The sequence below is a fragment of the Penicillium vulpinum genome (assembly GCF_028829585.1).
Source record: "Penicillium vulpinum strain IBT 29486 chromosome Unknown utg000001l_segment0_segment0, whole genome shotgun sequence".
In the NCBI taxonomy this organism is placed as follows: Eukaryota; Fungi; Ascomycota; class Eurotiomycetes; order Eurotiales; family Aspergillaceae; genus Penicillium; species Penicillium vulpinum.
Window position 1 is genome coordinate 1,979,122 of NW_026643241.1, and position 23,608 is coordinate 2,002,729.

Consider the following 23,608-nt stretch of genomic DNA (forward strand, 5'->3'; position numbering starts at 1 on the left):
GAGACTTGGACTTTTGAAGTCTTCCCTTGCCGCCCCCGGGTTTCTTGATTACCTGATTTTCCTTTTTTTTTTTTTTTCTCCTGCAATGTCCCAATAAAGGAAACGGTTAACCTGCAGACGTGTACGGAGTACACATACCCCGGATCCCAAGGGGATGTACTTATGGTATGTACTTGTGGTACTTATGATACTTCGAGGCTATTGACGAGGCAGACTGGCGCACAAGTAACTTTACCCGGGTTGCTTGGCTACTTGACTATGCACTACTTAGCCACTTATTTTATGTTGTAGTTATCCCCCAATATTATAAAGCCAACAATTTGCTTGACTTAAGGATTCATTGTATGGTTAGAAACAATTCATAACCTTGCAAAAAAAACTCCCATATCACCGAGGCCCCATTCATTGCACTCATTGATGCCAGTCTTGCGAAAAGAAGAACAGCCCCCCCGATTTAAAAGTTCCCGCCATAGCCTCAAAACATCCAGTCTATCGAATCATAGCGTCGAGCCACAGATGTTGCGAACAAATCCAGCGTAAAGACCAATTATCTGTGCTTTGAGACCCAGGTGGGTTACTCAGGGAAAGAGAAAAAAAAAGAATTCCAAGACGCCTCATAACTCATCCTCGAGGTATTTGTACACGAACTTGAAATCAGCCTTCCGTCGATTCATCCTGTTGACAGCATTCGTAAGTGGTGAACTTGTAAGCTTGGGGCGGAAAAACGCAAACAGTCGGAATCTTTAAACTGACCATGTGCTCTCGTAGTCGAAGAAGCGATAGGTGCCTTGTTCGAACTCCTCAGTGATGTTCTTTGGCTCCTCGTGACGCTGGAACCAGGTTTGATACTGCTTATGGAAGCGCCAGCTCTGGTTTCGGAGCGCCTTGGCTGCGAGATATTGCTGGTACGTCCCCTGGCGGTAGTAGAAAAGGTAGAAGAGAGTATCAGTATCGATTCTCCCGGTATCATACAAGCGGGGGTCATCGAATATTGGGAGAGGTTCCTGTGGGTAGTAGAGCGCAGTGCTGTAGGGGTTCTGGGGCTTGTAATGACGTGGTTTTTCAGCATCGCCAGCCTCTGGGCATGTCGTCAATGAGGTAGCGAGAAGTCGCTGAACAGACGGCGATGGATTGGCCGACGCCCGCGACTTCGTCACCTCAAATGACTGGAGCAAGTCCTGGAGACCTGGTGGTAGGTGATATACCGATTCATCACTTTCAGTTCCTTCTGTCTCTGGCTTGCCATTCGTTGATGTCTCTACCTTTGCGGGCGCTGGGGATGAAACACCCGAAGTTGCAGGGATCTTTGGTCGCGCAGACCCAGCAAGCTCTTCTGTAACAGCTGCTACAGTAGGTGGAACTATTGGCTTAGCAACGGGCTGTGCTGGCGCCACACTAGGCGAAGCAGTAGAAGACTTGGAGATAGGCAATGCCACGGATAAAGCCGGGCTGAAACCTGGTGGAGGGGGAAGAGGGAGAATGCCAACACCACTTTTGTCGCTAGCTGCGGCAGCGGCAGCAGCAGAGGCATACTTGAGAGTTTCACCAGGGGGACGGGTTGGAAGGGGAGCGGGCTTCATGCCCGGAGTGGCACTCGATGATGCAGAGGGATGGAGGGTAGCAAGAACAGGCAACGGCGATTTCATCTGTGTTGATGGTCTTCGGGTTGCTGGCGCTTCTTGCTTGGCCTTTGGCTTCGGTTCTGGCTCTTCGTCTTGGATTGATTGAGCGTCTTGTGATGATACACGATCACCATCGCCGCCCATGCCGAATTGTGCCTCGATCTCCTCGCCGATATTCAGGTCATCGTAGAGTGTTTCATCCTCGCCGGAGTAATCGGGGCTGCCTCCTTCTTCGACGTAATATTTGATACTTTCCTTGAGATCTTGTACCGCGCCCACATCCAAGTTGCCGTTCTGTAAGGAACGATTGAGGAACTCCAACTTGTTTACGTGCCATTTATGTCGTTCCGTAATGTGGGAGATGTCGGCCATTCGATCCGCCTTCTTCGTATCCTTCTTCCCTTTCTTCATTTGTGCATGAAGTGTTTCTTCCTCTGCTTCCAGCGCCTCGATCTTCAGTTGAAGCTCATCAACCATATTGGAGAGGAACTCGGAACACTCGACCCTCTCCTTCTCCTTTGGGTCAAGTCGCGAAGCTGCCGATAGACCTTCCTTGGAATACGCTTTCGTCTTCATCTCTTTTTCAACGGCTTTGAATTGTTCCATGCACTACCGACGGTGTTAGCTTGCTGTCCCTTGAAGGAACCATTGACCCTGTGGAGGACCAAGTTGGGAGATCTAAACGCACCACTTCAATGGCCTTCCGCTGCTCCATGAGTGGAGCTTTATCCTTAACCTCATTTCCAGCGGCCCATGACTTGATCTGATCACGGAATCTTTGGAGCTTCTTGATCTCGCGCTTAAGGTGGTCTTCGAGCTTGTCTCGTTGCGTGGGATTTGTAGCCTGGCGGATCTTCTCGTAAATTCCTTCGAACGTTTGTATCCCTTCAGAGACCTTCTTGAAGGTTTTCTCAATTTCTTGTTGCGTTTTTCGGGCTGCCATTGTGAACCCGTTGGTGGACTGTGCCGTCCACTGGCCTCGGGATTAATGCGGTCGGAACGGTGTGGTGATGCGCGACCGAAATGGTCACAAGAACTCAATCGAGGAAGTTAATGCAGGACGGATTGTTGGTAAAAGTGCTTGTTTGACAGCAAAAGGGACAGAATCTCGGAAGTCCATGGAATGCCTCTCCGCGTTTGAGTGGAAAGCTTCGTGGATGCTATAATAGGTAGGCGGTCACGGGCGGAGGCGAACATGAGGGCGGCGCGAGGGGATTGCGACCTTAACACACACCACGTCATTTCTATTTCTCATTTCCAAAGTTGACTATTTTCGCTGAAGACTCAAGTCGTACTGACAAAGCCACTTAAACAAGCTTATTTGGGCAATACTAGGCAACGCCATCGCTATCAACGGCCTTATCTCGTCTACGCCGCGGGTGCGCACCCCGACTTCACCTAGCTGTTTCTTCATTCTGACGAGATACGAAAGGTCTATAGGTGACAAAAATGAAACGTTAGGAACTCCGCACCTACTTTATATACCAAGGTTAACTAATATCGTTCAGTTGTTATCCAGAGGGTGAAATCGGCATCCGTGACAGTCGATTCGGAGTTGGTTTCTTCGATTGGCAAGGGCCTTCTTGTATTTGCTGGCATTGGCAAAGAAGATACCGAGAAGGATGCGGAAAACCTGGTGAACAAGGTGTTGAAGGCCAAGTTCTGGCCCGATGAGAATGGGACACAAGTAAGGCACATGTCTGCCCTTTGTGTGTGAGACCGGCAATTAACACTGTCACAGTGGAAAAAGAATGTTAAGGAAATCGAGGGCGAAGTACTATGTGGTATGGCTCTTCGTCTTATCACCTGGAACTTCAACCATACTGATGCTTGTCTGATAGTCTCTCAATTCACCCTCTATGCGAAAATGAAGAAAGGCAATAAACCCGACTTTCATGATGCTGCTAGTCCCGATACTGCGCGCAAAATCTATGACTACTTCTATGACAAGATGGGGGAAGGTTACACTCCAGACCGGGTCAAAAATGGTGTCTTCCAAGCCATGATGGATGTTGAACTAAAGAATGACGGGCCGGTGGGTGTAGACTACTGCAGCGAGGACGCGGCGGTACATTTTGCCTTCCTGGCTCCTTTCCTCGCCGCCATTGATTATATACTGACAGATCTCATTCTAGGTCACAATCGAAATCAATACCAATCTCCCCAAAAAGGAACCCAAGGAAAAGAAAAATGGTGAAGAAAAGTCCGATGAACAGGACGTCAAGGGAACCTTTGAATTCCAAATTCCTCCTGAATTGCTGCAATGAAAAAAAAAAGAGAAAGAGAGGAAATAGAGATTAGAGTAATGCTTTATGCCTACATAGATGTTAGCAGATACCCCCAAAATATAACCTTACACTTCTATACAATCGCGTGGTCCGAACATAGAGTTGGGGTGCCCGCAATGGAAGCTTCCTGAACCACCAGTGCCGCACTCCCCCACAGTGCTCACTTCTTTCACCTCCACCTCTCTACCATATCAACTTCATTTCTCTCCTCTCGTATCCTTCTCCACTTTCGAGATTTCTCTCCCTGAATTCCACAGCCATGGCGACAGCTCAGCGTACGTTCAGTGCGGGGTTCAGCTGCCCGCGAAATGCAAGGATGGAGTCGAGTTACTAACAAGCTTGTAGGCTCTCGTGTCTTCTTTGACATTCAAATCGGTGACAACAAGCCTAGTCGGGTTATATTTGAGCTGGTAAGTTGCCCGCACTCTCTATATGCAGAGTCTGGATCGCATCTAACATATGGGCGTCACACAGTTCAACGATGGTACGACATGATTTTCTCCCTTGACAATTTTTTGAACATGACTAACAACAGCAACAGTTGTCCCCAAGACTGCGGACAACTTCCGGGCTCTGTGTACCGGCGAGAAGGGCATTGGCACCCAGGGCAAGGAATTGACCTACAAAGGCACGTCTCCAATACCCCGCTCCCTTAGCGTTGACGCCTACTAACCGCGGCGCCCCGATTCAGGCTCAATTTTCCATCGCGTGATCAAGCAGTTCATGATTCAGGGTGGTGACTTCACTGCATTCAACGGCACCGGCGGCGAGTCTATTTACGGCGAGAAGTTCCCCGATGAGAATTTCGACCTCAAGCATGACCGTCCCTTCCTGCTCTCCATGGCCAACTCCGGCCCCGGCACCAACGGCAGTCAATTCTTTGTCACCACCGTCCCTACTCCCCACCTTGATGGCAAGCACGTCGTGTTCGGTGAGGTCATCAACGGCAAGAGTGTGATTCGCAAGGTCGAGAATATGAAGACTCAGTCCGACAAGCCCGTCCAGGACGTCACCATAGTGGACTGCGGCGAGCTTTCCGGCGAGGAGTACGAGAACGCGGCCAAGCGCCTACAGGATGCGACGGGCGACCCATACGAGGACTTCACCGAGGACCACCAGGGCGAGCAGCTTACTGCTCCTCTCTGCTTCAAGATCGCTTCCGAGCTTAAGGGTTTCGGCAACACTGCTTTCAAGAGTGGTGATCTCAACCTGGGTCTCGAAAAGTACCAGAAGGGTCTGCGCTATCTGAACGAGTTCCCCGAGCCCGAAGAGAATGATCCCAAGGAGCTGGGCGAGCAGATGAAGGCACTCCGATTCACCCTGCACTCCAACTCTTCCCTGCTCGCCAACAAGCTCGAGAAGTTCCACCAGGCTCAGAACTGGGCTACGTATGCGCTTCAAGTTGCCGATGCTGCCAAGGCTAAGGATGCCGACAGGGCCAAGGCCTACTACCGTCGTGCTGTTGCTCACGAGGGTCTGAAGGAGGAGGATCTCGCGCTGAAGGATCTCCACGAGGCTTTGAAGTTGGCCCCTGGCGATGCCGGTATCACCAACGAGATCGCCAAGGTCAAGAAGACTGTCAAGGACCGGGAGGCCAAGGATAAGGCCGCTGCCAGGAAGTTCTTCTCTTGAACGGTATGAAGTTGATTCATTCCCATTTCCCTTTTGTTCCATCACGATTCACGACGTGGTCTTCTCGTCCAACAATGACCCATGATGTATGATATCACATCATTCAGGCAATTTGCCTTGTTTTTTGTGCGAAGTCCATACTGTAATCCCTTCTACTCGGTAGACTCCTGTGACACGGCATGTCAGGTCTAAAGTGCAAGATTTACCCAAATCATCGGGGATAAAATTCCCTCCAAAAAGTACCAAATTATATTTTTCAAGTGTGATCTTGACAGAACCTAGAAAATCGGAGTATTACAACTAGATCTATGCAACCTATCCCTATGCTGATAAACATTGGCCGGCGTTTCAGAATATATTGGATACACTGTTTCACCTTTTCTGATCATTTTTGGATCGCATCTAATCTCGCCTTTGATTACTTCAAGTCCCTTTCTCACTTTTCTCCTAGACTGCTAACATCTAAGATGGGACGTGATTCAGAGGCGAGTAGAGAGTACAGTCAATCGTAACTAGGGGTCTACTTGAACCCGCTTTGGTGATCCTGATACGCGACAGATTTCTAGAATGTAGAGGGAGATAAATGACCAGAAATTGGAGAGGACAAGAACGATGACATATACAGAGATCGATTGAGATATCAAAATTTCACATATTCAATGTTGTCTCCCTCCCAATCTCAGGCGCCCTACTTTGTCACAAAAGCGCAAGCTCCCATCTCCTTCTTAACCACATCCGCCTCAGGCCGAATATCGAAATCAAAGATATCCATCGGCAGCGAAATAGTGGTACAGGCATTTGGGATATCCACAATACCGGCAATATGACCCTGCACCGGTGCACAGCTGAGCAGCAAATATATCTGATAATCATTATAGCCATAGCGCCGGAGATACTCGATAACCCGGAGACAGGTCTGTCTGTAGGCGACTGTTGCATCTAGGAAATGTTGCTTTCCATTCTCATCGACTGAGAATCCCTCGAATGTCAGGTATCGCCCAGGGCCAAACTGCGGCTCTACGGGTCCTGCGTGGAAGATTGGTGACTTCATGTCTAGTTTCGCCATGCCGTTTTTGATGACTGAGAACTTCAATGTGATAATACCGGCCATCTCAATGGCTCCACAGAAGGAGATCTCGCCATCGCCTTGCGAGAAGTGTAGGTCTCCGACTGAGAACTTAGCACCTGAGACATGGACAGGGAGATATACTTTCGATCCGCGAGAGAGGTTCTTGATATCGCAATTACCTCCGTGTTCGGGGCGGCCCTAGTAGACATATGAGTTTATGGTTCAGTTTCGTTGTACATGATAATATCTCACTGGGATAGTCCGAGCACCCTCGTTAGCGATCTTGGTCTTGACTTCATCAGTCGCAGTGCCAGCATGGGTATTATGAGGATTTGGTGGTTGGGCGACGATTCGATCAGCAACAGTATTGGCTGCAATTAGCTCTCCCTCTCGACGATTCCATTCGGCCAGAACTTCAGCCGATGGAGCACAACCCATGATTCCAGGGTGAATTAGTCCGGCAAACCGAACATGGGGAATATGTCTAGATGAGCAAAAGATTCCTTCGAAGTCCCAAATCGCCTTGGCTCTATGAGACCCGTTAGCGCCGATATATGTCATGATATCATGATATGAATATTGACATACGCCTCGGGATACAGCTCGTCTAGGAAACCTCCTCCATTCTCTTTGTGGAAGATTCCAGTGAATCCCCACGGTTGCTCCTCGAATGGTTGGACGTCCTGAATTTCGACGACCAAGACATCGCCGGGCTCTGCGGTTTCGATTTCGAACGGACCAGATAAGTAATGGATCTGAGTTAGATCTACATTCTTGACATCATCCGCTGAGTCGTTATTTCCAATCTGACCTCCGGTCCAATCGAGACACTCAATCTTAACAACCTCATTGTTGGCGATTTTTCCAAAGGCCGGTACTGGAGAGTGCGAGAGCTTGTGTCAGAGCAACCTGTTTTCAATGAGACCACTAGACTTGACATACCATCTGGGTGCCATCTATTCTATCGGGGAGTTAGCAATGTTTCACGACTCGAGGAACGTAATAACATACATGTAAGCCAGGCTGTTCACGCGCAGGCTTATCGAGGTCGACCTTTAGAGCTGTACGGATTCCCTTGATACCCATATTTGTACGTATTGCCGGACTTAGTCGTTGAGAGTGATTGAGGTAGTAGCTATAGGTTGCAGAGAGTATAAATCCCGGGGCTGGGAAGTCCGGAGCCCTAAATATACCGATATCCTGGGCGCCCCTCATGATAACGGCTTTACCCCGCAGACGTCCTACCTAGTATTCATTTATATGTCGGAATATGTAATAGTTACAGGGAGAGTTGGAGATCTGGCTTATCATCGCTTTATCTCGCCTAGAACCGGGTTGATAAGCCCGATTCGAATACCAAGCCTTCTATGTACATATGCATGGATTGTTGGTGAAATCTATTTTTTGTAAATAAGGCTCCTTCCCAAGAAGGTTAGTAAACACATGTTGGGATGGTCGTCTTATATGCTAATAATGCTTTGATTTGCATGGTACCCGTGCAATTTCACGAGGCCATCTCTAATTCTAGAATGAAACCCTTGTTGTGGAAGTCTTGGTGCCAACGGCTCTCAAGAAAACTTCTTCTCGGGGGAACCAGAGTCCTTATCACCGTGCTCGGCTATGTCGACATTGAGCTTGTCAAGATTATCGAGAGACAAGCGCAAGAAATCATGTTTGTTCTTCCAGGTAACCTGGCTTTCGGCGAAGTCTGCACTTTCAGCAGGAGATGGAGGCGGGTCGGTGATCTTGGTGACAAGGTACGCAGTAGATGCCTCAGCAATGCCATACATTAGCACACCAATGTATGGAATGCGAAGAAGAACCGTGAAAGCGAAGGCAAAGCCGAAGAGAACACCTTCGCGGTCGCGGAACCACCGACGCTTTTGCTCGGCTGTGAACTTAATGCGACAAAAGTAGGGTTCGAGCTAGAGGCTGTTAATATAATTCTTAGTATGATAGGGTAGCTGAACCTACAAGTTCACGCATCAGACTGCGCGAAGAAAAGTAGGTGTGGAGGAACATGATAATGTACGTCTTCGGCAGAATCAAGCCTATGCCAAAAATGACAGCTGCGGGAGTCGAGCCAACGTGGCTTCGGAATGTGTAGAAAGTTGCTGCAGGCATGACGAACCGACCGATGATTACAACCATCGACAGAAGATAGAGACCAAGCATCATGCCAACCTTCTTTGTATAACGATTGAAGAATGACTTCAGTGCTTCGGGGAATGGCCGAGAAACACTGGAGCCGCCCTTGGCAGAGTACTGAGACAGATTGGGGTAGTATAGAGAACGCAGGTGCCGAGGATCTTCAGATTTATGTTTCTGGATGTATGTGGTGTCCACCCAGTGGATGGACTGCATGAAGCTAGTGAGATGGTCAGCGGACACTGTTAAGGAGTCGGTTGCTTGGAGGACGTACATTTGATCGAGCGTAGGCGTCACATATCGCATCAGGGTCATGAGCAAGAATGGTACCTGAAGGACAGACTTGGACATAAATTCCAATCCATTGAGAAGCTTGTCGTCCCAGACAGCCTGCTCCAGATTGACCACCCATGATAAGACGTAGATAGAGAATCTTACGCTGAGGATCTTGGACTATAGTCAGAATAAGCCCCAATGAGTGCAGCAGTTTGGAAACATACTGGAATCTGGATGATCAATTGGATCACGATGCTGATGGCTATTGCGAAAGCTGCTTGGCGGAAATGGTCATACTTGAATAGTTCAGGGTTCGATAATGCACGAACGGCTGCAAAGCCCAGTTAGCAAGCATTCAAAATCCATTTCCCATTCAGGGGGGTCATTCTAAGGCAAATGACAATAGGCGGCTGGCTAAACAACAAGGAGCTCCTTGATACAAGTCTTGGCAGGGCCTACTCCGATGCTATATAGCTCTGGAGAGATTGATAGGATTTCTTGTGTAGCCAGGAATCCGTCTAGGTATTTTAAACCAGTCCCTCTGAGTGGTCGGGAAATAAAAACAAAAACATAGGGTGACGTACTGCCTACCACTGTGAGCTGGAAGCCGCGGATCACGGCGTTTGGCTCGAAGTTCGACATTGTGGCGTTCAATCCTGAGGGAAATCCGGGTAAATAGCACGGTGGACAACGCCAGATGTGTCAAAATAGCTAAGTATCTAGCAACAATGCATTCTTCAAAGTGAAACTGAAATAACTGTGATGCCTAGTCTCCATTGAAAGCTGCGACATGGTCACATGATCTTCATGGCCTGAGGCAACACTGCGTCTCCCCGCGCATTACAGATAAGCCCCGTTCCCTGGGTTTCTTGCATCGGAAACCCTGACTTCTCGCATTAGTATCTTGTACAAACATGTTACTACTTTAATTGCTTTACATACTCTCCTAGATCTCTTATTGATCGCATCCATGAACCATGCCTGAGTCTCCAAGTGAGCTAGGTCAGATACAATCCCTTCGCCGTTCTCTCACCCTTCCCACCAAGTTAAACCCACTCGCGCAACGTCGCTCAAGCGTGCCGAATACCCCCGAACATGTAATTTTCTATCATCCGTCTGCAAAAATTGTGCATTTTTCTCCAAGAGCACTTGCCCCTATTCCTTCCAGTTCCGCACCGTCCGACTTCGACTACCCGGTTGATACCATCGAAACACTCCCTTGGCGCTCTGCGACTGAAAGAACGGTCGCAACAGCGCCACTGAGACTAGAAAAGGTCCATGGCTCAACAGCTTTCTTGAAATGTGGAAATGTCGTCCATGCGATCCTAAAAAACTCCCAGTGTTGGTGTGTTGACGGGGTCTCGAAATTTGTTTTACGGATTCGCCCTCTTACATACTATCGCATTGAATTACCATACGAGACGGAAGATGACCAGAGTTTGGTGCGGAATCTAAAGACTGCGTTGCCAACAGTGCTTCGGTATGAGGTTACGCCATGTCCTTTCAAACGTTCTTTCAGTGTCGAGCTCCCGAGCGACGCGATAGCACCTCGGCGCAAAAAGGCCTGGCAGCCGAAAGCTCGGAGAGAAAGGGTACCGACTATTTTAGAACCTCCACAAGAGACATCGTCGCCCTCCTCAGCCAAATTGGATTGGATCGATTCCGCAAGCACTGGAGACGACACGGACGGAAACCTAACTGATGACAGCTGTTTCACTTCAAACAAAGCGAACGGTACAATTTTGGAGGCGATTCCCGACGACCAGGGATCCTCTCCTGTTGAGAGTTTGAGTCCTTCCCCACATCTTGGGCCTTCTAAGCGCTCGATGACTGAAACACCGCAAACTTTCACCAGCCTGCTTGCAAAATTTGAGGCTACAACAGTCGCAGAGGATGACCGTGAATTTGAACCTGAGCTCAAGGCAGAATGCGCAACCAATACCGATGCTGCACTTCAAGGTGACCATGAGGTCAAGGTTGCAGACCAACTCGAATCTGAGCTTCTAGCCGACGGTGGAGCTGAAGCGGGGTCTGAATCTGAAGCCGCATTAGATGCCGAATCTAAAGGCGAAGTGCAGCTTAAGGCCTTGCCTGTATCTGAACCAGAAGCTATATCACAAGCTGGACCTTCTAGCGAATCTGCACTTGAAGCAGATCCTATCATTCCAGTCGATACTGACGCAGCGTTGATGGCTGAAACCTCGGAGGAAGTTCTTGGACCCACCAGTCCAGCCAAAGCCGAGGTATCACTGGAAGGGAACCTCATGAGCGTCGAAAAAGTTCAACCAGTTCAACCAACTCAACCCGCTGCCGAGCCCGCACTGGAGGCTGACCATGATATCTCGTTTGCGTCCAGCCCCGAGTCATTCCATTCGCCTGAGCCTCAGTCGCCTGATTCGGTCTCTACTCATCCTACATCCGTGGGAGGCCATGATCTGCCGGAGCCAATGGAGATGTTTGATCTTTCGAGCACAAAACGCGTTATTTCTGGATTGGAATCAGCCCCAGCGGGTCAGTGTGAAAGATCACAGCTCCCAACACTCAGGATGCTGCACACCGATAACATCCCAACCCCAACCAGCGCGTCCGGTCTTCCATTGATGCATAATACAAGTTCAAATATTCTGCCCAGGCGCTTCGCAGATGCATTCTCGGATACCTCACCCTCAGTGACTCGTGCAAGCAATGGAAACCCACCCAGTCGTTTTACCGATGCGTCTTCGGACGCTCAAATACGCCCGCTCTTCCATGCCAAAACCAGTGTGTTGAATACTGATTTCGACCACATGAGTGCCGAGTTCCGGCGCCGGTCAAACGCGACAAGAGAGCGTGACGTTTCTCCTATGCCTCATTCTTCGGCATTGTACCAACCATCCAGTGATGGCTCATCCTTCATTTCCAAGGCTATCACCCTAGTATTAATTCCCCCAGCTTATCTTTTTGTCATTCTCCTTCATATCGCTGCGCGCATTGTCATCAACCCAACTATCCACCCGACCAACAGCTCCACACCGAGCAAGCCACATTCTCGTCCCCAGCAAACAAAGAAGGATCCAGCCAAAGAGGATGACTTCAGCTTTCCACTGGAGCCACAGACTTCTTCGGAATACGAAGATGCTGAACTTTTCAAGAAACTCGATCCTTGGGATCTGGACTAGGTGCATGATTGAAATTCCGCCGACCTTTTAATTTTTTTTTATTCTTTTCACTTCGTTATCTGGATCTTTGCGCCCATCTTACGCTCGATTTAATACTTACTCTTTGTATCACCCCTCCTACACAGACACTTCTAACTAATGTTTTCTTTGTTATGATATTCGGGACTGATTTGCACGACTCATGAGTGGACATATGGCATGGTTTGTATTCTACTCAATTTCTGTATTCTAGCGTTGCATGTCATTCAAGGGAATCCGGGAGTCACATCAGAAACGAATAATTAATTGATACAAATACGCTCTTTCAATCTCCAGACTGTTCTCTAACTATAAGGTCTATCCAGCGCCATTGGTCCTGGGCTACATAATTCCACCAAATATGTTACAGATACTGACAAAATAGGGGTATACCCAACTTGTAATACTAAAAGCCGTTCATTCCTTTTCCCGTCGAACAGGACTCGTATAAACAAACACAGCGCCCGTGAGTAACAAGCATAGGGGAATATGTACACTTGATAGGAAGCTCGCATTGAAAAATTACGAACAAGAAGCTAGAACCGCCATCGAACGCCAGCTAATGCATGAGAAATCGAAGCCATCAAACATATCGTGTGTCAGGTCTGAGCCGAGTACACAAAGACGATGGTACCATCTGGGAATAGATCGAAGAGCAAATCTATGCTTTTGTGACCTTAGCAGCTCCGCCCTTAGTCTTGGCCTTGCGGCCTCGGCGATCTCTCTTCTTCAACCCCGTCATGCCTGTCTTGCAGACCTCGGCATAGCGAACATAGAACGCCTCAATATCATCTGGACTGACGATAGTCGAGAGCTTGATCTTTTGACCCTTTTTATAGGTGGCCCTGCTTTCCTTGCTCATTTCCCTGGTGTTTGGCGTATTGGTGTTTCCATCAGTGGCTCGGATGAGGATAGATGGTTGGGAGTTTGTGGTAGTGGCACCGGGCACATCGATGAGAGGTTTCTGAGTGAGGTTTACCGAGCCATGGACTTGTTCGGATGTTTGGGAGAGCAGTTTGGCGAGAGATTTGAAGAACTAGAGGTGATCGGTGTTAGTGATATAGCTTGGAACTGGTGTTCGTGGTCGCATGTGCGGAGATGTAGCGGCCATGTAACACCTATATCAATATTTACCTCATCGTGTCCCAAATGAGGAGCCATATTTGAAAATCTTTGTGTGAGTCCCGTGATAATTAAGGGATCCAAAAGCTTGAGCAGATGATTGATATGCAATTAACAGCTGGGAACAACTAACAGTGGGGGAGAAACTCCGCTGTGGGTGTCTCTCCGCCTTTGTTTTGGGGCAGCAGAAAAGTGAAAAAAGTTGCCGACCGCCCGGGGTACCTGATATTGAGGACCGACATTTGAACTCTTTTGAGAGTAGACAAAATATCTCAGAGGAACAAGATGCCTCCCCGCCCTCGGCATAACACGACAGCCTTGCCTCGCGATCTACGATCCGAGCTCGGAATCCGCGATGTCTACGGTGACAAGAAGCGTCGCCTCAACGGACCTGCCTCGCGCAAAGAACGCCGCCAAAATGAGCGTACGCAGAAGAAGTCCCGACATGCTGCCCCGCCGAACAAGAAGACCTTCGGGCGTCCACAGCAGCGGCCTCAGCAAAAACCGCAACAGCCGGCTCAAGATGACAGCGATGAAGAAATGGGAGACGAGGATCTCGACCTCAACTCAGACGACATGGATCTCGACGAGGGACCTAGTGTGTCGCAGACCAATTCTAAATCTACGAAAGAGGCTGCGAAGAAGCCAAAATCGATCCTAAAGAAAGCAGCGGTTCAACAAGACTCCGAGTCCGAGTCTGAGCCTGAGTCCGGGTTCGGGTCAGAAATTGACCTTGATGAGGATGAGGACGAGGACGAGGACGAAGATGAAGATGATGAGTCCGACGAGGAGTCAGAGGATGACACCTACGAGGATGAACTCAAAGAAACTGAGGCACACATTCCCGGATCGATCAAAGCTAAGCTGGCGCGAGACGATGCCGAGATTGCTGCATTGGAGAAGAAGCTTGGTCTCAAGAAAGGAGGCAAACCATCAAAGGGCTTTGAGGACGATGGACTGGATGATTTATTGGGAGACCTGGGTGGTACCGGTGGTGATGCCTCAGAGGATGAGAGTAAAAAGCGCAAACGAGAAGCCGATGAATGGCTACGAAACAAGAGACTCAAGGCCAAGAGCTTGCAAGCCCAACAACTCGAAAAGGGCGATAACGAAACTGATAGCGCCGAGGATATTGATCTCGACGAAGAAATCTTTGGGGGCGATGATTCCGACGAGGATGCCGAAGGCAGTGATTTCGAAGGTTTCGACAAGGAAGAGCGCAAAGAGCCAAAAAAGAAAGAAAATCCTTATATCGCCCCAGTCACGAAACCCGAACCTACTGCTCAAAAGTACATTCCACCTTCATTACGAGATCGCTCCGATCCGGAAAGCGAATCTCTCACTCGTCTCAAGCGCCAGGCCCAGGGACATCTCAATAAGCTGTCTGAGGCCAATATTCTCTCGATTGTCGCCGAATTCGAAAAGCTTTACCGCGATTACCCACGCCAACATGTCACATCTACTTTGGTCAACCTACTGATGGGCTTGATTTGTGAGAGAGCTGCCCTTCAGGACACCTTCCTTATTTTGCATGCAGGTTTCATTGCAGCGTTATATAAGCTCCTGGGAATGGACTTCGGCGCGGAGATTGTCCAAACGGTTGTCGAAACATTGGATGCTGACGGTGACGAGCATGGAAAGTTCCAAGGAAAAGAAGCCAGCAACTTGGTTTCTCTTCTCTCGCAACTTTATAACTTCCATGTCATCGGTTCTTCCTTGATGTTTGACTACGTTCGTCTTTTCGTGCAGGAGATTACGGAACCAAACACCGAACTCTTGCTCAAGGTCATTCGAAGTAAGTAATATACTTAACCCATGATAAACCTACTAGCCCTCTAACACGTACGCAGATTCTGGCCCTCAACTCAGACTCGATGATCCATCTGCACTCAAGGATATCGTATTGCTCATTCAGCCCGCAGTCGCAAAAGTTGGCGAGGACCGTCTTTCTGTTCGAACAAAGTTTATGATTGACCTCATTACTGATTTGAAAAACAACCGCTCGAAAGCTTCAGCCGCAGTTGGTGCAGGTATCACCACAGAACACATTACCAAAATGCGCAAGATTTTGGGTTCTTTGAACAATTCTCGGACGATCCGCGCATCCGAACCTATCAACATCTCCCGTGACGATATCCACAACTCCTCCAAGAAGGGCAAGTGGTGGTTGGTCGGCGCAAGCTGGAAGGAAGATCCCCTTGTCACAGCGCAGCGGGAAATGGCTGATGTACAAAGGACCCAGCCTGAAGCCAAAGACGATGAAAGCGATGCCGAGCCCGACTTTGGAGTTCTCGCCCGAGCTCACCGCATGAACACAGACGTTCGTCGGTCGATCTTCGTTGCCATCATGTCTGCCAACGACTTCCAAGATGCACATGTTCGACTCATGAAGCTTCGTCTCAAGCGGGCGCAGGAGTTTGAAATTCCCCGTGTCCTCTTACACTGTGCCATGGAGGAACAGGCCCACAACCCATACTATTCTCTGATTGCGCGTCGTATCTGCGGTGAGCAGGGTCGACGCATCAAAATGTCCTTTATGTTTGCACTCTGGAATGTGTTCAAGAAGATGGGCGAGCGAGGTGATATGGACGATGATGAAGACAACGACTTCGATCCAGACGATGAGGAGAACGGTGTCAGCATGAAGTCCGTCGTCAACCTGGCCAAGATGTTTAGCACCCTCATTGTGGACGGCAGCTTGACACTGAGCATTTTGAAGAATCTCAACTTCGCATACCTGCAGCCCAAGACTAAGACTTTTGTCGAAGTCTTGATTATCAGCATCATCCAACAATCCCAAAAGTCCAAGAAAAAGAAGAAGTCCAAGAGCTCCACGCCAGATGAACCTGAGAAGAATGAAGGGCCTTTGATGCAAATCTTCCTGAGTGTCAAGGAAACACCGCACATTGCCAAGGGCCTTATTTATTTCGTGCGAAAGGTTGTCGCAAAGACTGATATTGTGTCCCCTGAGGAACTTAAACTAGTTCGGTGGGGATGCAATGTGGCTACGGATGCCCTTAAGGCTGTGGCGGACTAAGGATTGCATTGGATTCATCTTGCAATTGCATATAGAATATACCCAAGTTATTACGCTGCTCATGATTTGTTTATCTTCCACTCTCTTGCCAGCTTCAAAACCAGTAAGAAATTTGCTCATCTGGAACAAGGGAAGGAAGAAACCAATAATGTTCTCTGTTACAATATAGCAGACAGACTACATACCTAATATACTGCGACTACTCTGTTCGACCAATATATGAAGTTTCTTGGAGTACTAAATGGCCTAACAGTTTGTTTCTAGAATTCTGAACAATCAATGCAAATTTTTGTTATCTTATTTTAGCTGACTGCTAAGCTCCCCCCAGACCTGATTGGGGCCACGCTTACCACGCTGCATGAGGCTAGCACCGCCTCCTCGGCGATGAGCAGGTTTTCCACATGGAAGCCTTCAATATGACTTCGAAAAAAAAAATTTAATGAACATATTCGATATCGACGCATCGCATCGCTAAACATGGACCTCGCAGGTACCGCCGTCGGCATCATATCGCTCGGTTTACAAGTATGCCAGGGGATCGTCTCTTACAGCCAGACATGGCGGGGCTACGACGAGGAGGTTCAAAACACGAGGAACAAAGCAGAAGCTCTTCGCATGCTATTGAAGAACTTACGTGACACGATAGAGGAATTACAACAGACACGACCAAAAGTTGCTGCCGATCTCGAAGAGAAAGCTATAAAAATGCATAGTTCGATCGAAAAACTCAGGAAAATAGTAGGCCGGTTCAAGCCTGCACAGTCAGAGGCGTTCCCGGACAAAGTCCGTGCTCAACTGAAGAAGGGCGTGTATTACTTTCAGAAAGATGGTTTACAAGACATGCAGAATCATTTGGATCAGATTCAAAATGTTCTGCAGACATCACTGCTGATGTGGGTATAGAGTCTGGCCGGATATTTTTGAAGATGTGATTATTGACCCCTGGGCAGATATAACTGGCAGGATACAAGGGAATCACGGCTCATGCAAGTTTCAATTTACGAAGAGATGCTATGCATGCATTCCACCCTCAAGAAGGCTATATCGTCTTCAGACATGCCCCCGCCAAGTCTACTTCAAATTGCGTGTGACTCCCAGTGCAAACAACCACCAGTGGTGCTGTCAGACAGTGGCCTAATGGTACAGACAAATCTGGGGGTTGACAGGTATGGCATGTACAAAACAGCCATATGGAGTTTAGCTGACCACATGCATTTTCAGCAACCGACCCCCAAATCAGCATATATGGACTAGGTCTCGGCCAAAGACGGTGACAAGAGCATACAGCTATCACAGTAGCGTGTTAAAATTTGCAATATCTGTGTCTTTTTCCATGGTTCGAGGGGCTGGAGGCTTGTCCATTGCCCCAACTTTGCAGTTTCAAAGTGTGTGGGGAGAGGATAGTGAGAGATATCGTACAGCTTGTGTGGTAATTGGGCTTGGGAACATCGGTGATCCGCTCATTCCAAAACTGCTGAATGCCTTCTCCGAGCAAACATTGTCTCCCTACGACACATTCACTGCGGGGAAAGATGGTGGAATTAAATCTCTCATGGATGTATGTTCACGAATTCCCTTACCCCAAACATGGCGCTTATTGAAGATAGATGGTTTGCTCTGATGGCCTCTGGTGTATGTATCGTACGATGAATAATTTTCAGCCTACGTCAGAAATCCTCAAATTCATGCTAGAGTGCGGCATGAAGCCAAAGAAAGAAGATCACTGGGGACGTAGTGCACTGTTGGATGTTTGCGCCAAGGCTGTATTTGGGATGCAGGATCTTCCATTGATTTCGAACCTGATTGAATTGAGAGGGCCACTCCAGTTATATCCCGGCAGGTATATATTTTCTAATCCTCCCTACTATGACAATTTGAAACACAATCTTGGACTGATTCTCTCTCACGATGAAGAATGTATGTTGTCTCTTTTCCCCTCTCCCAGGGATATATTCTGTTGATTCTTTGCGAGGTTAACTTAGATCATCAGTGATTCAAGCCCCGAAGATAGCCAAGGCAATTATTCAAGAGTCCGAGGAACAGCTCAGAGAAGCTTTGGCAAGGGGACATGCTTCGCCAAATGATAGGATAGGCAACACTTGGCCACTAGAACTTGCACTTGGGTGGCCAAAAGGTATACAAATTCTTCTGCAGTCAGGAGCAAACCCACACTGGCACTTTCCCTTACTTGCTAAGGGCAAGGGAGAAAAATACCAAACTTCAGCCGCTATTTTATTCGAAGCAGGATGCGTGATTAGAATAGAGGACCTTGTCTACAGCAAGCAGAACTATGATGGTATCTACGATGATGGCAGAAGATACCCACTATTGATCTCCGAGTTGGCAGCAAGACGAAGAAGACTATGTATGCTAGCAGAATATTCCTTGCCACCAGATCAAATGCCACCTCTCGATGGGCCTCCCGCAAACATATCCAGAGCCCTAGTTGGCCATGGGATAGATGTCCCGATCGCGTTGCGTGTTGCGACTGATTCAGTGGGATCCATAGCCACCTACCAGACATGGTTAGCCGACCCATCTATTGATTTCGTCAAGATCATGGATAACATTTACGAACTTGGCTTCCACGAAGTTGATGTACCTGACCACAATGGCCAAACACCCTTAATGATGTTCTATCCTCCTCGCATATCAGAAGACACGCCTGTGGTCATCAAGTCTGCCGCCTGGTTGGTGTCGAAAGGTGCCAGTGTTGACCGGAAATTGCCGAGATCAAATGCGAACGCCGCTCATTTGCTCACGGCCCAAGTTATCAATTGCCATTTTAGGGGGGTCTTGCATCAGTCAGATAGCTCCGACTATCGCAATTGGAAAAAAGGAGTGGCTGAATTGGGAGATGCATGCTTTTTTATCCCTCCCTCACAAGATGGTTGCATTTGCGCCTGCTCTCCTGGCGGGTGTACCACACTCTCAGTTGCGCTCCGTGCCATCATTTTTATGATATCCAAATGGCAATTGAAAATCCAGGATGACTGCCTCCGGATCTTGATCTGCTCTCTCGTTGTATGGCAGGATTCCTGGCCAGATCTTTTGCGAGCGATAGTCAGAGCGTTGACATTTGATGCGTTGGGCCTCACACATACGTGCTGCACTGAAATAGATCAAGTTGAAGAAAATTTTCCGCCTGATGTGTTCCTCAACAAAGGAAGAGATGAGACGGAAATTAGTAGGATCCTGGATGACCAGCGTTTGCTTGTCAAAGAATTTGAAGAACTGACGGAAGAGATGGAAAGCAAACTTGATGAGCTTGGCCTTCCCCTCGAAGAGTTCCTCGATGGCTATTGGTATGACCGCGTAATTGAGTATCTTTTGAGGCGGGACCATTACGATGAGGAGCATGTCACGGAAGCAAGAAAAATGGGCATTTTCCTCGAACCAGAGGAGTTCTGTATACCCGACAGAGTGTCGTTACAATTCCGACCTCGGCTTCAACACCTGCAGGATAATTCATCGCAAGAGGACCGGCAATAATCTGCCATGTCTTGAGGAATGTTGGCCATTCGAATTTGGGATTTGATTACCTTAGGCCGCGATATCGCTTCATGTTTCACAGGGACAAATAGAAGATTGTTTTGTTTTTGCTCAGGCAATCATCAGCCATGATATACAGAACCACATTAGGTACATGTAAGCAAGTCTATGAAATATAACGAAGGAAAACGAAACGCCTTTCCCTATATTGATATAAATCACTGTCACTCATGGGGCTGTTTCCACGAGGTCCCATTCCATGGCTATGAGCCAGCCCTCTTTTGTCTCTGGTTGTCCATCATTTTCAGATAGGCCACACTCCGACACGTAGTCAGATATTTGACCAGGTGTTTGATGATCCCAGAAGTGATTCCCGAGCTCCAAACTCCAGTTGAGCCCTCTGTAAATTCCCACTATATCCCCTTTCCGCAGATTTGGTGTTACAGGGGCATCAGAATGCGAGGGATTTTGACGAACAACGGATTTAGACCGCGAGAGTCCCATAATCATGATATTCAAGGCCGCATTGGGGTTTTTCCCTTGCAAATAATCCCCACTAAGCACTTCTGCTTGAAGGAAGGCGAGAGGGCCACAGCCTCCCAGAGTTGACTGGCTGACATTGATGACACGAGCAGTTAGGAGATACGCCTTCAGCTTTTCCAGTGAGGCATCCACCGCCTGCAAGTCTGACGCTCGAGCCAACGGGGGCATTGGCACCTGTTCACGTTTCGTCCCCATTTCCAAGATCCAGCCACGTACCTCAGCGGCCATTCCGCCAGGAATATAATTGGACACACCAGGTCGATTTCGACTACGGCGATTCAGCGTGCGCGAAGAGGGAGAGAATGGCGCGGGAATTTCCTCTGTATCCGGATTTGGCGACGGCGAGCGAGGCAAAACAAAAGCCGGTTTCCGCCTCTCAGGCGGCGATATGCCCAGTGTGTTTAGTTTGAATTTAGGTGCGGACTGGCTACTGGGAGGCTTTGCCGTTGAGGAAAGCGTAAACCGAGGACGACCGCGGAATGGCGTTTTTATATTGCCTGGCGTTGATGTGGCTGGCGCAAATTGACGTGCACTTGGTGCAGGAGTTCTCTGAGTACCCATATCCCATGTCGTAGTGCTTTGATCGGGTAAATCGAGGGGATCAGTTGTAGGATTTGCAGTTTCAGGTGGCGATGATAATATTGGGTCGATCTGTGTAAGATTGCTTCGACCGAAGGGCGTCGCTCCCTCCACACGACGCCTTTTATTCCCATCTCTGACAGGCGCAAACAGTGCGTCGAACTCAGCGTCCAGGATGCCCGGAGTCTCTGGTTCTTCGGGAGGAGTGCTTTCTATGGCATCACCTGTTATCTCGTCCGCATCTCTCCCTCCGATTCGTATATCTGCTATCTTTGCGGCATCATCAGAGTCCTCGATCACGTCGCGTTGTTGGCGCGAGCGGGGGAGGCTCTGGGTAGCAGGCGGGTTACGCGCGACTTTGCGCGTTGAAGATGGCCCATCATCATCTATCACATCAAGATCATCATCTTCCTTCTGTGTTGCACTTTGTGACAGCAGAAACCGAGGTGTGGGGGCGAATTGAGGGCCACTGCGGCGCGTGGATGGGTTGCGGCGGGAGAGGCGGAATGGTGATGGAGTCTGTGACCAGTCTGATTAGCCTAGAGAATCGATAAATCACGCTGTAGACATACTGCCGGAAAAGGCATTTATTTGAAATGATCAGGAGTCTGGAAAGAACACCATGGCGCTGCTTCAATGCACCCTGTTAGAAGGATATCTGAACTTTTGAGGTTCGCGTCGATGCTGATGGGCAAAGTCATTTGTGGCTCACCCCGGATAGAAACAAATTTTACAACTTTTTGGCGAAAATGGCTCCTCTAAAACGAACCTTGCGAAAGAAGCAACATGTGATTAACTTCGATAAATCACATCTTTCCCAATTTTGAGGGATACTGGACGTTTATTTGCATTTGAACTGCGTTTATGTATCTTGGCATATGAGCCTACCGTTCGCCAAAGTACATAGTGATTTTTTGATTGAAATAAGACAAGAACAGAACAACGAAGGCCATCACGATCAATTATCCTAAATGTATCAAATAAAACGATCCAGCACCTTCAGTGATTATGTGGCCTCGGGTCTAACCCCCAAACCCGGGACCGCCAGCAACAAAGGTATATTTCATCTCCTTTGAGCCCGGCCTAGAGAATCTCTGAGATAGTGTGGCGAATACTCGCTTGATCCGCCCGTGAGAGATATATATTAAAATATTTCTCTAGGGCCGCCAGGCGCTCCTCCTCGGAGGCAAAGCATTGCAACACTTCAGACCTTGCTCCAATACGCCTTTTTAAGGTATCATTGAACAGTGTCAAGTCTCCCACAACATTCTCGCCCTTCTCGTCTAGAAGCATTCGTACGCACACGATGTGGAAGGTAAACCAGCTCTCCCGGCTTCGACTGATATAGTAGTTGATGATTGTGAAATCTTCAGGAAGGAACTCGACTTCGGTGAAGCAGTAGGCGGGTATCCATGTGTCTTTCCCGTGGTTGAGCTCATATTGCCAAAGAGACTGACCCTTAAGCGTTTGTTGAGTGATCGGTCCATAGAGCAGCCGCCCGTACTGTTCGCCGACGTTGTGGAATTCGAACCCATGCACTAATGGCATGGGCCGGTGTGGTCCATTGGAACCAAATCCCACATCTACGAGGTACTTCTGCTCGCCGATTGCAACAATATTGATCATATGGTTCCTGTTGTATGGTTAGTTGTTGAGTACTTAGTTTCAAGATTAAGTTCCAGGAGATGGGGAATAAGGGGCGTCATACCATCCTTGGAATTTAGGGCCGGTCCAGTTCTTCGACGTTGACATAGGCTGGACGGCTTCGTTGACCCGACCTCCAACTGAAGTGGTATTATAGCCTAAACTGCGCAAGACCGTCCCGAATATGACATTGTTCTCCATGCAGTAGCCGCCCCGATCGGAGTTGGAATCCACAACTTTCTCGAAAACGCTCTGTGCATCTATGGAGATATTGCGGTGCACCGAATAATGAAGGCTAAGATTTTCAAACGGCACAGCCGCTAACTGGTATCGCTGTAACGTCTCCAAGAGAGACAAGGCGGCTTGGTTGTCGGCACTCGCGCCGTTTTTAATTATAGTCGACTCCCGATACCTCTGAGGGAAATTGATCCGGTCAAAATATCGGCTCAGTTGATCTGGCGAATAAGTTGGCCGGAGAGACCAGTCAATCTCAGAACGCATGTTGATACAAGAAGGAAGATTGTAGCAATGGCGAGGGAAGGAGGTATAGAGGCAAGTTCAAGCCAACAGCAGAATATTAGCGTAATACATAATTATGGAATAGCTAATACTCCGAATAAGAACTGCTCTTAGGAGAAAGGACAGATGACCTTAAATAGATGCCCAACTCCCTTGCTTAGCCCCATGGTAAGCATTGTATTGTCCAATCCCATTTGCAGGAGAGCGGGGAACTCCATAAATTGGGCGTTTGGCGTTTTGTAGACAGCTAATGATGAGCCTGGGAATATACTTTCCCCTATGTGCGACTTCGATGTGTGGTTGAAATTGTGCGATCGAAGATGCCCCCATGATTATGTTCGGTTTCATTGATCTATATATGTAATTTATGTGAGACACATTATGTACAGCACAACTGCCCAGATTTTATGCAAGCTTAGAGTGACGGGGTGTAATATCCCTGAACGAATGAAAATAGTTTA

At 48.4% G+C, this 23,608-nt stretch overlaps 12 protein-coding genes across 12 annotated transcripts; 6 read left to right on the forward strand and 6 right to left on the reverse strand.

Annotated features, from left to right (window-relative positions):
- Positions 1 to 614: 614 nt before the first annotated feature.
- N7479_000732 (CNOT2/3/5 family protein) lies at positions 615 to 2,565 on the reverse strand (the record flags this gene model as incomplete). The annotated part of the gene is made up of 3 exons (XM_057248430.1): positions 615 to 675; positions 754 to 2,231; positions 2,311 to 2,565. 3 exons carry the CDS (start codon positions 2,563 to 2,565, stop codon positions 615 to 617), a joined length of 1,794 nt encoding a protein of 597 aa, XP_057112862.1.
- Positions 2,566 to 3,071: 506 nt separating this feature from the next.
- Positions 3,072 to 3,889, forward strand: N7479_000733 (D-aminoacyl-tRNA deacylase; the record flags this gene model as incomplete). The annotated part of the gene is made up of 5 exons (XM_057248431.1): positions 3,072 to 3,078; positions 3,131 to 3,309; positions 3,364 to 3,406; positions 3,464 to 3,690; positions 3,758 to 3,889. The coding sequence occupies 5 exons, from the start codon at positions 3,072 to 3,074 to the stop codon at positions 3,887 to 3,889; spliced, it is 588 nt and encodes a 195-aa protein (XP_057112863.1).
- Positions 3,890 to 4,169: 280 nt separating this feature from the next.
- On the forward strand, positions 4,170 to 5,542 carry N7479_000734 (Peptidyl-prolyl cis-trans isomerase D; the record flags this gene model as incomplete). The annotated part of the gene is made up of 5 exons (XM_057248432.1): positions 4,170 to 4,185; positions 4,256 to 4,320; positions 4,385 to 4,394; positions 4,452 to 4,538; positions 4,602 to 5,542. 5 exons carry the CDS (start codon positions 4,170 to 4,172, stop codon positions 5,540 to 5,542), a joined length of 1,119 nt encoding a protein of 372 aa, XP_057112864.1.
- A 688-nt stretch (positions 5,543 to 6,230) lies between these two features.
- Positions 6,231 to 7,697, reverse strand: N7479_000735 (acetamidase/formamidase family protein; the record flags this gene model as incomplete). The annotated part of the gene is made up of 5 exons (XM_057248433.1): positions 6,231 to 6,809; positions 6,864 to 7,140; positions 7,200 to 7,488; positions 7,554 to 7,572; positions 7,623 to 7,697. The coding sequence occupies 5 exons, from the start codon at positions 7,695 to 7,697 to the stop codon at positions 6,231 to 6,233; spliced, it is 1,239 nt and encodes a 412-aa protein (XP_057112865.1).
- Positions 7,698 to 8,179: 482 nt separating this feature from the next.
- On the reverse strand, positions 8,180 to 9,677 carry usgS (transmembrane protein UsgS; the record flags this gene model as incomplete). Its single annotated transcript, XM_057248434.1, has 5 exons — positions 8,180 to 8,536; positions 8,586 to 8,979; positions 9,034 to 9,206; positions 9,260 to 9,366; positions 9,620 to 9,677. 5 exons carry the CDS (start codon positions 9,675 to 9,677, stop codon positions 8,180 to 8,182), a joined length of 1,089 nt encoding a protein of 362 aa, XP_057112866.1.
- A 335-nt stretch (positions 9,678 to 10,012) lies between these two features.
- On the forward strand, positions 10,013 to 12,193 carry N7479_000737 (uncharacterized protein; the record flags this gene model as incomplete). The annotated part of the gene is made up of 1 exon (XM_057248435.1): positions 10,013 to 12,193. One exon carries the CDS (start codon positions 10,013 to 10,015, stop codon positions 12,191 to 12,193), a length of 2,181 nt encoding a protein of 726 aa, XP_057112867.1.
- Positions 12,194 to 12,872: 679 nt separating this feature from the next.
- On the reverse strand, positions 12,873 to 13,372 carry N7479_000738 (signal recognition particle 14 kDa protein; the record flags this gene model as incomplete). The annotated part of the gene is made up of 2 exons (XM_057248436.1): positions 12,873 to 13,247; positions 13,346 to 13,372. 2 exons carry the CDS (start codon positions 13,370 to 13,372, stop codon positions 12,873 to 12,875), a joined length of 402 nt encoding a protein of 133 aa, XP_057112868.1.
- Positions 13,373 to 13,618: 246 nt separating this feature from the next.
- N7479_000739 (MIF4G domain-containing protein) lies at positions 13,619 to 16,370 on the forward strand (the record flags this gene model as incomplete). The annotated part of the gene is made up of 2 exons (XM_057248437.1): positions 13,619 to 15,128; positions 15,184 to 16,370. The coding sequence occupies 2 exons, from the start codon at positions 13,619 to 13,621 to the stop codon at positions 16,368 to 16,370; spliced, it is 2,697 nt and encodes an 898-aa protein (XP_057112869.1).
- Positions 16,371 to 16,847: 477 nt separating this feature from the next.
- Positions 16,848 to 17,273, forward strand: N7479_000740 (uncharacterized protein; the record flags this gene model as incomplete). The annotated part of the gene is made up of 1 exon (XM_057248438.1): positions 16,848 to 17,273. The coding sequence occupies one exon, from the start codon at positions 16,848 to 16,850 to the stop codon at positions 17,271 to 17,273; it is 426 nt and encodes a 141-aa protein (XP_057112870.1).
- Positions 17,274 to 18,770: 1,497 nt separating this feature from the next.
- N7479_000741 (uncharacterized protein) lies at positions 18,771 to 19,862 on the forward strand (the record flags this gene model as incomplete). The annotated part of the gene is made up of 1 exon (XM_057248439.1): positions 18,771 to 19,862. The coding sequence occupies one exon, from the start codon at positions 18,771 to 18,773 to the stop codon at positions 19,860 to 19,862; it is 1,092 nt and encodes a 363-aa protein (XP_057112871.1).
- A 228-nt stretch (positions 19,863 to 20,090) lies between these two features.
- Positions 20,091 to 21,571, reverse strand: N7479_000742 (uncharacterized protein; the record flags this gene model as incomplete). Its single annotated transcript, XM_057248440.1, has 2 exons — positions 20,091 to 21,503; positions 21,557 to 21,571. 2 exons carry the CDS (start codon positions 21,569 to 21,571, stop codon positions 20,091 to 20,093), a joined length of 1,428 nt encoding a protein of 475 aa, XP_057112872.1.
- Positions 21,572 to 22,067: 496 nt separating this feature from the next.
- On the reverse strand, positions 22,068 to 23,129 carry N7479_000743 (arylamine N-acetyltransferase family protein; the record flags this gene model as incomplete). The annotated part of the gene is made up of 2 exons (XM_057248441.1): positions 22,068 to 22,617; positions 22,693 to 23,129. 2 exons carry the CDS (start codon positions 23,127 to 23,129, stop codon positions 22,068 to 22,070), a joined length of 987 nt encoding a protein of 328 aa, XP_057112873.1.
- Positions 23,130 to 23,608: the final 479 nt, after the last annotated feature.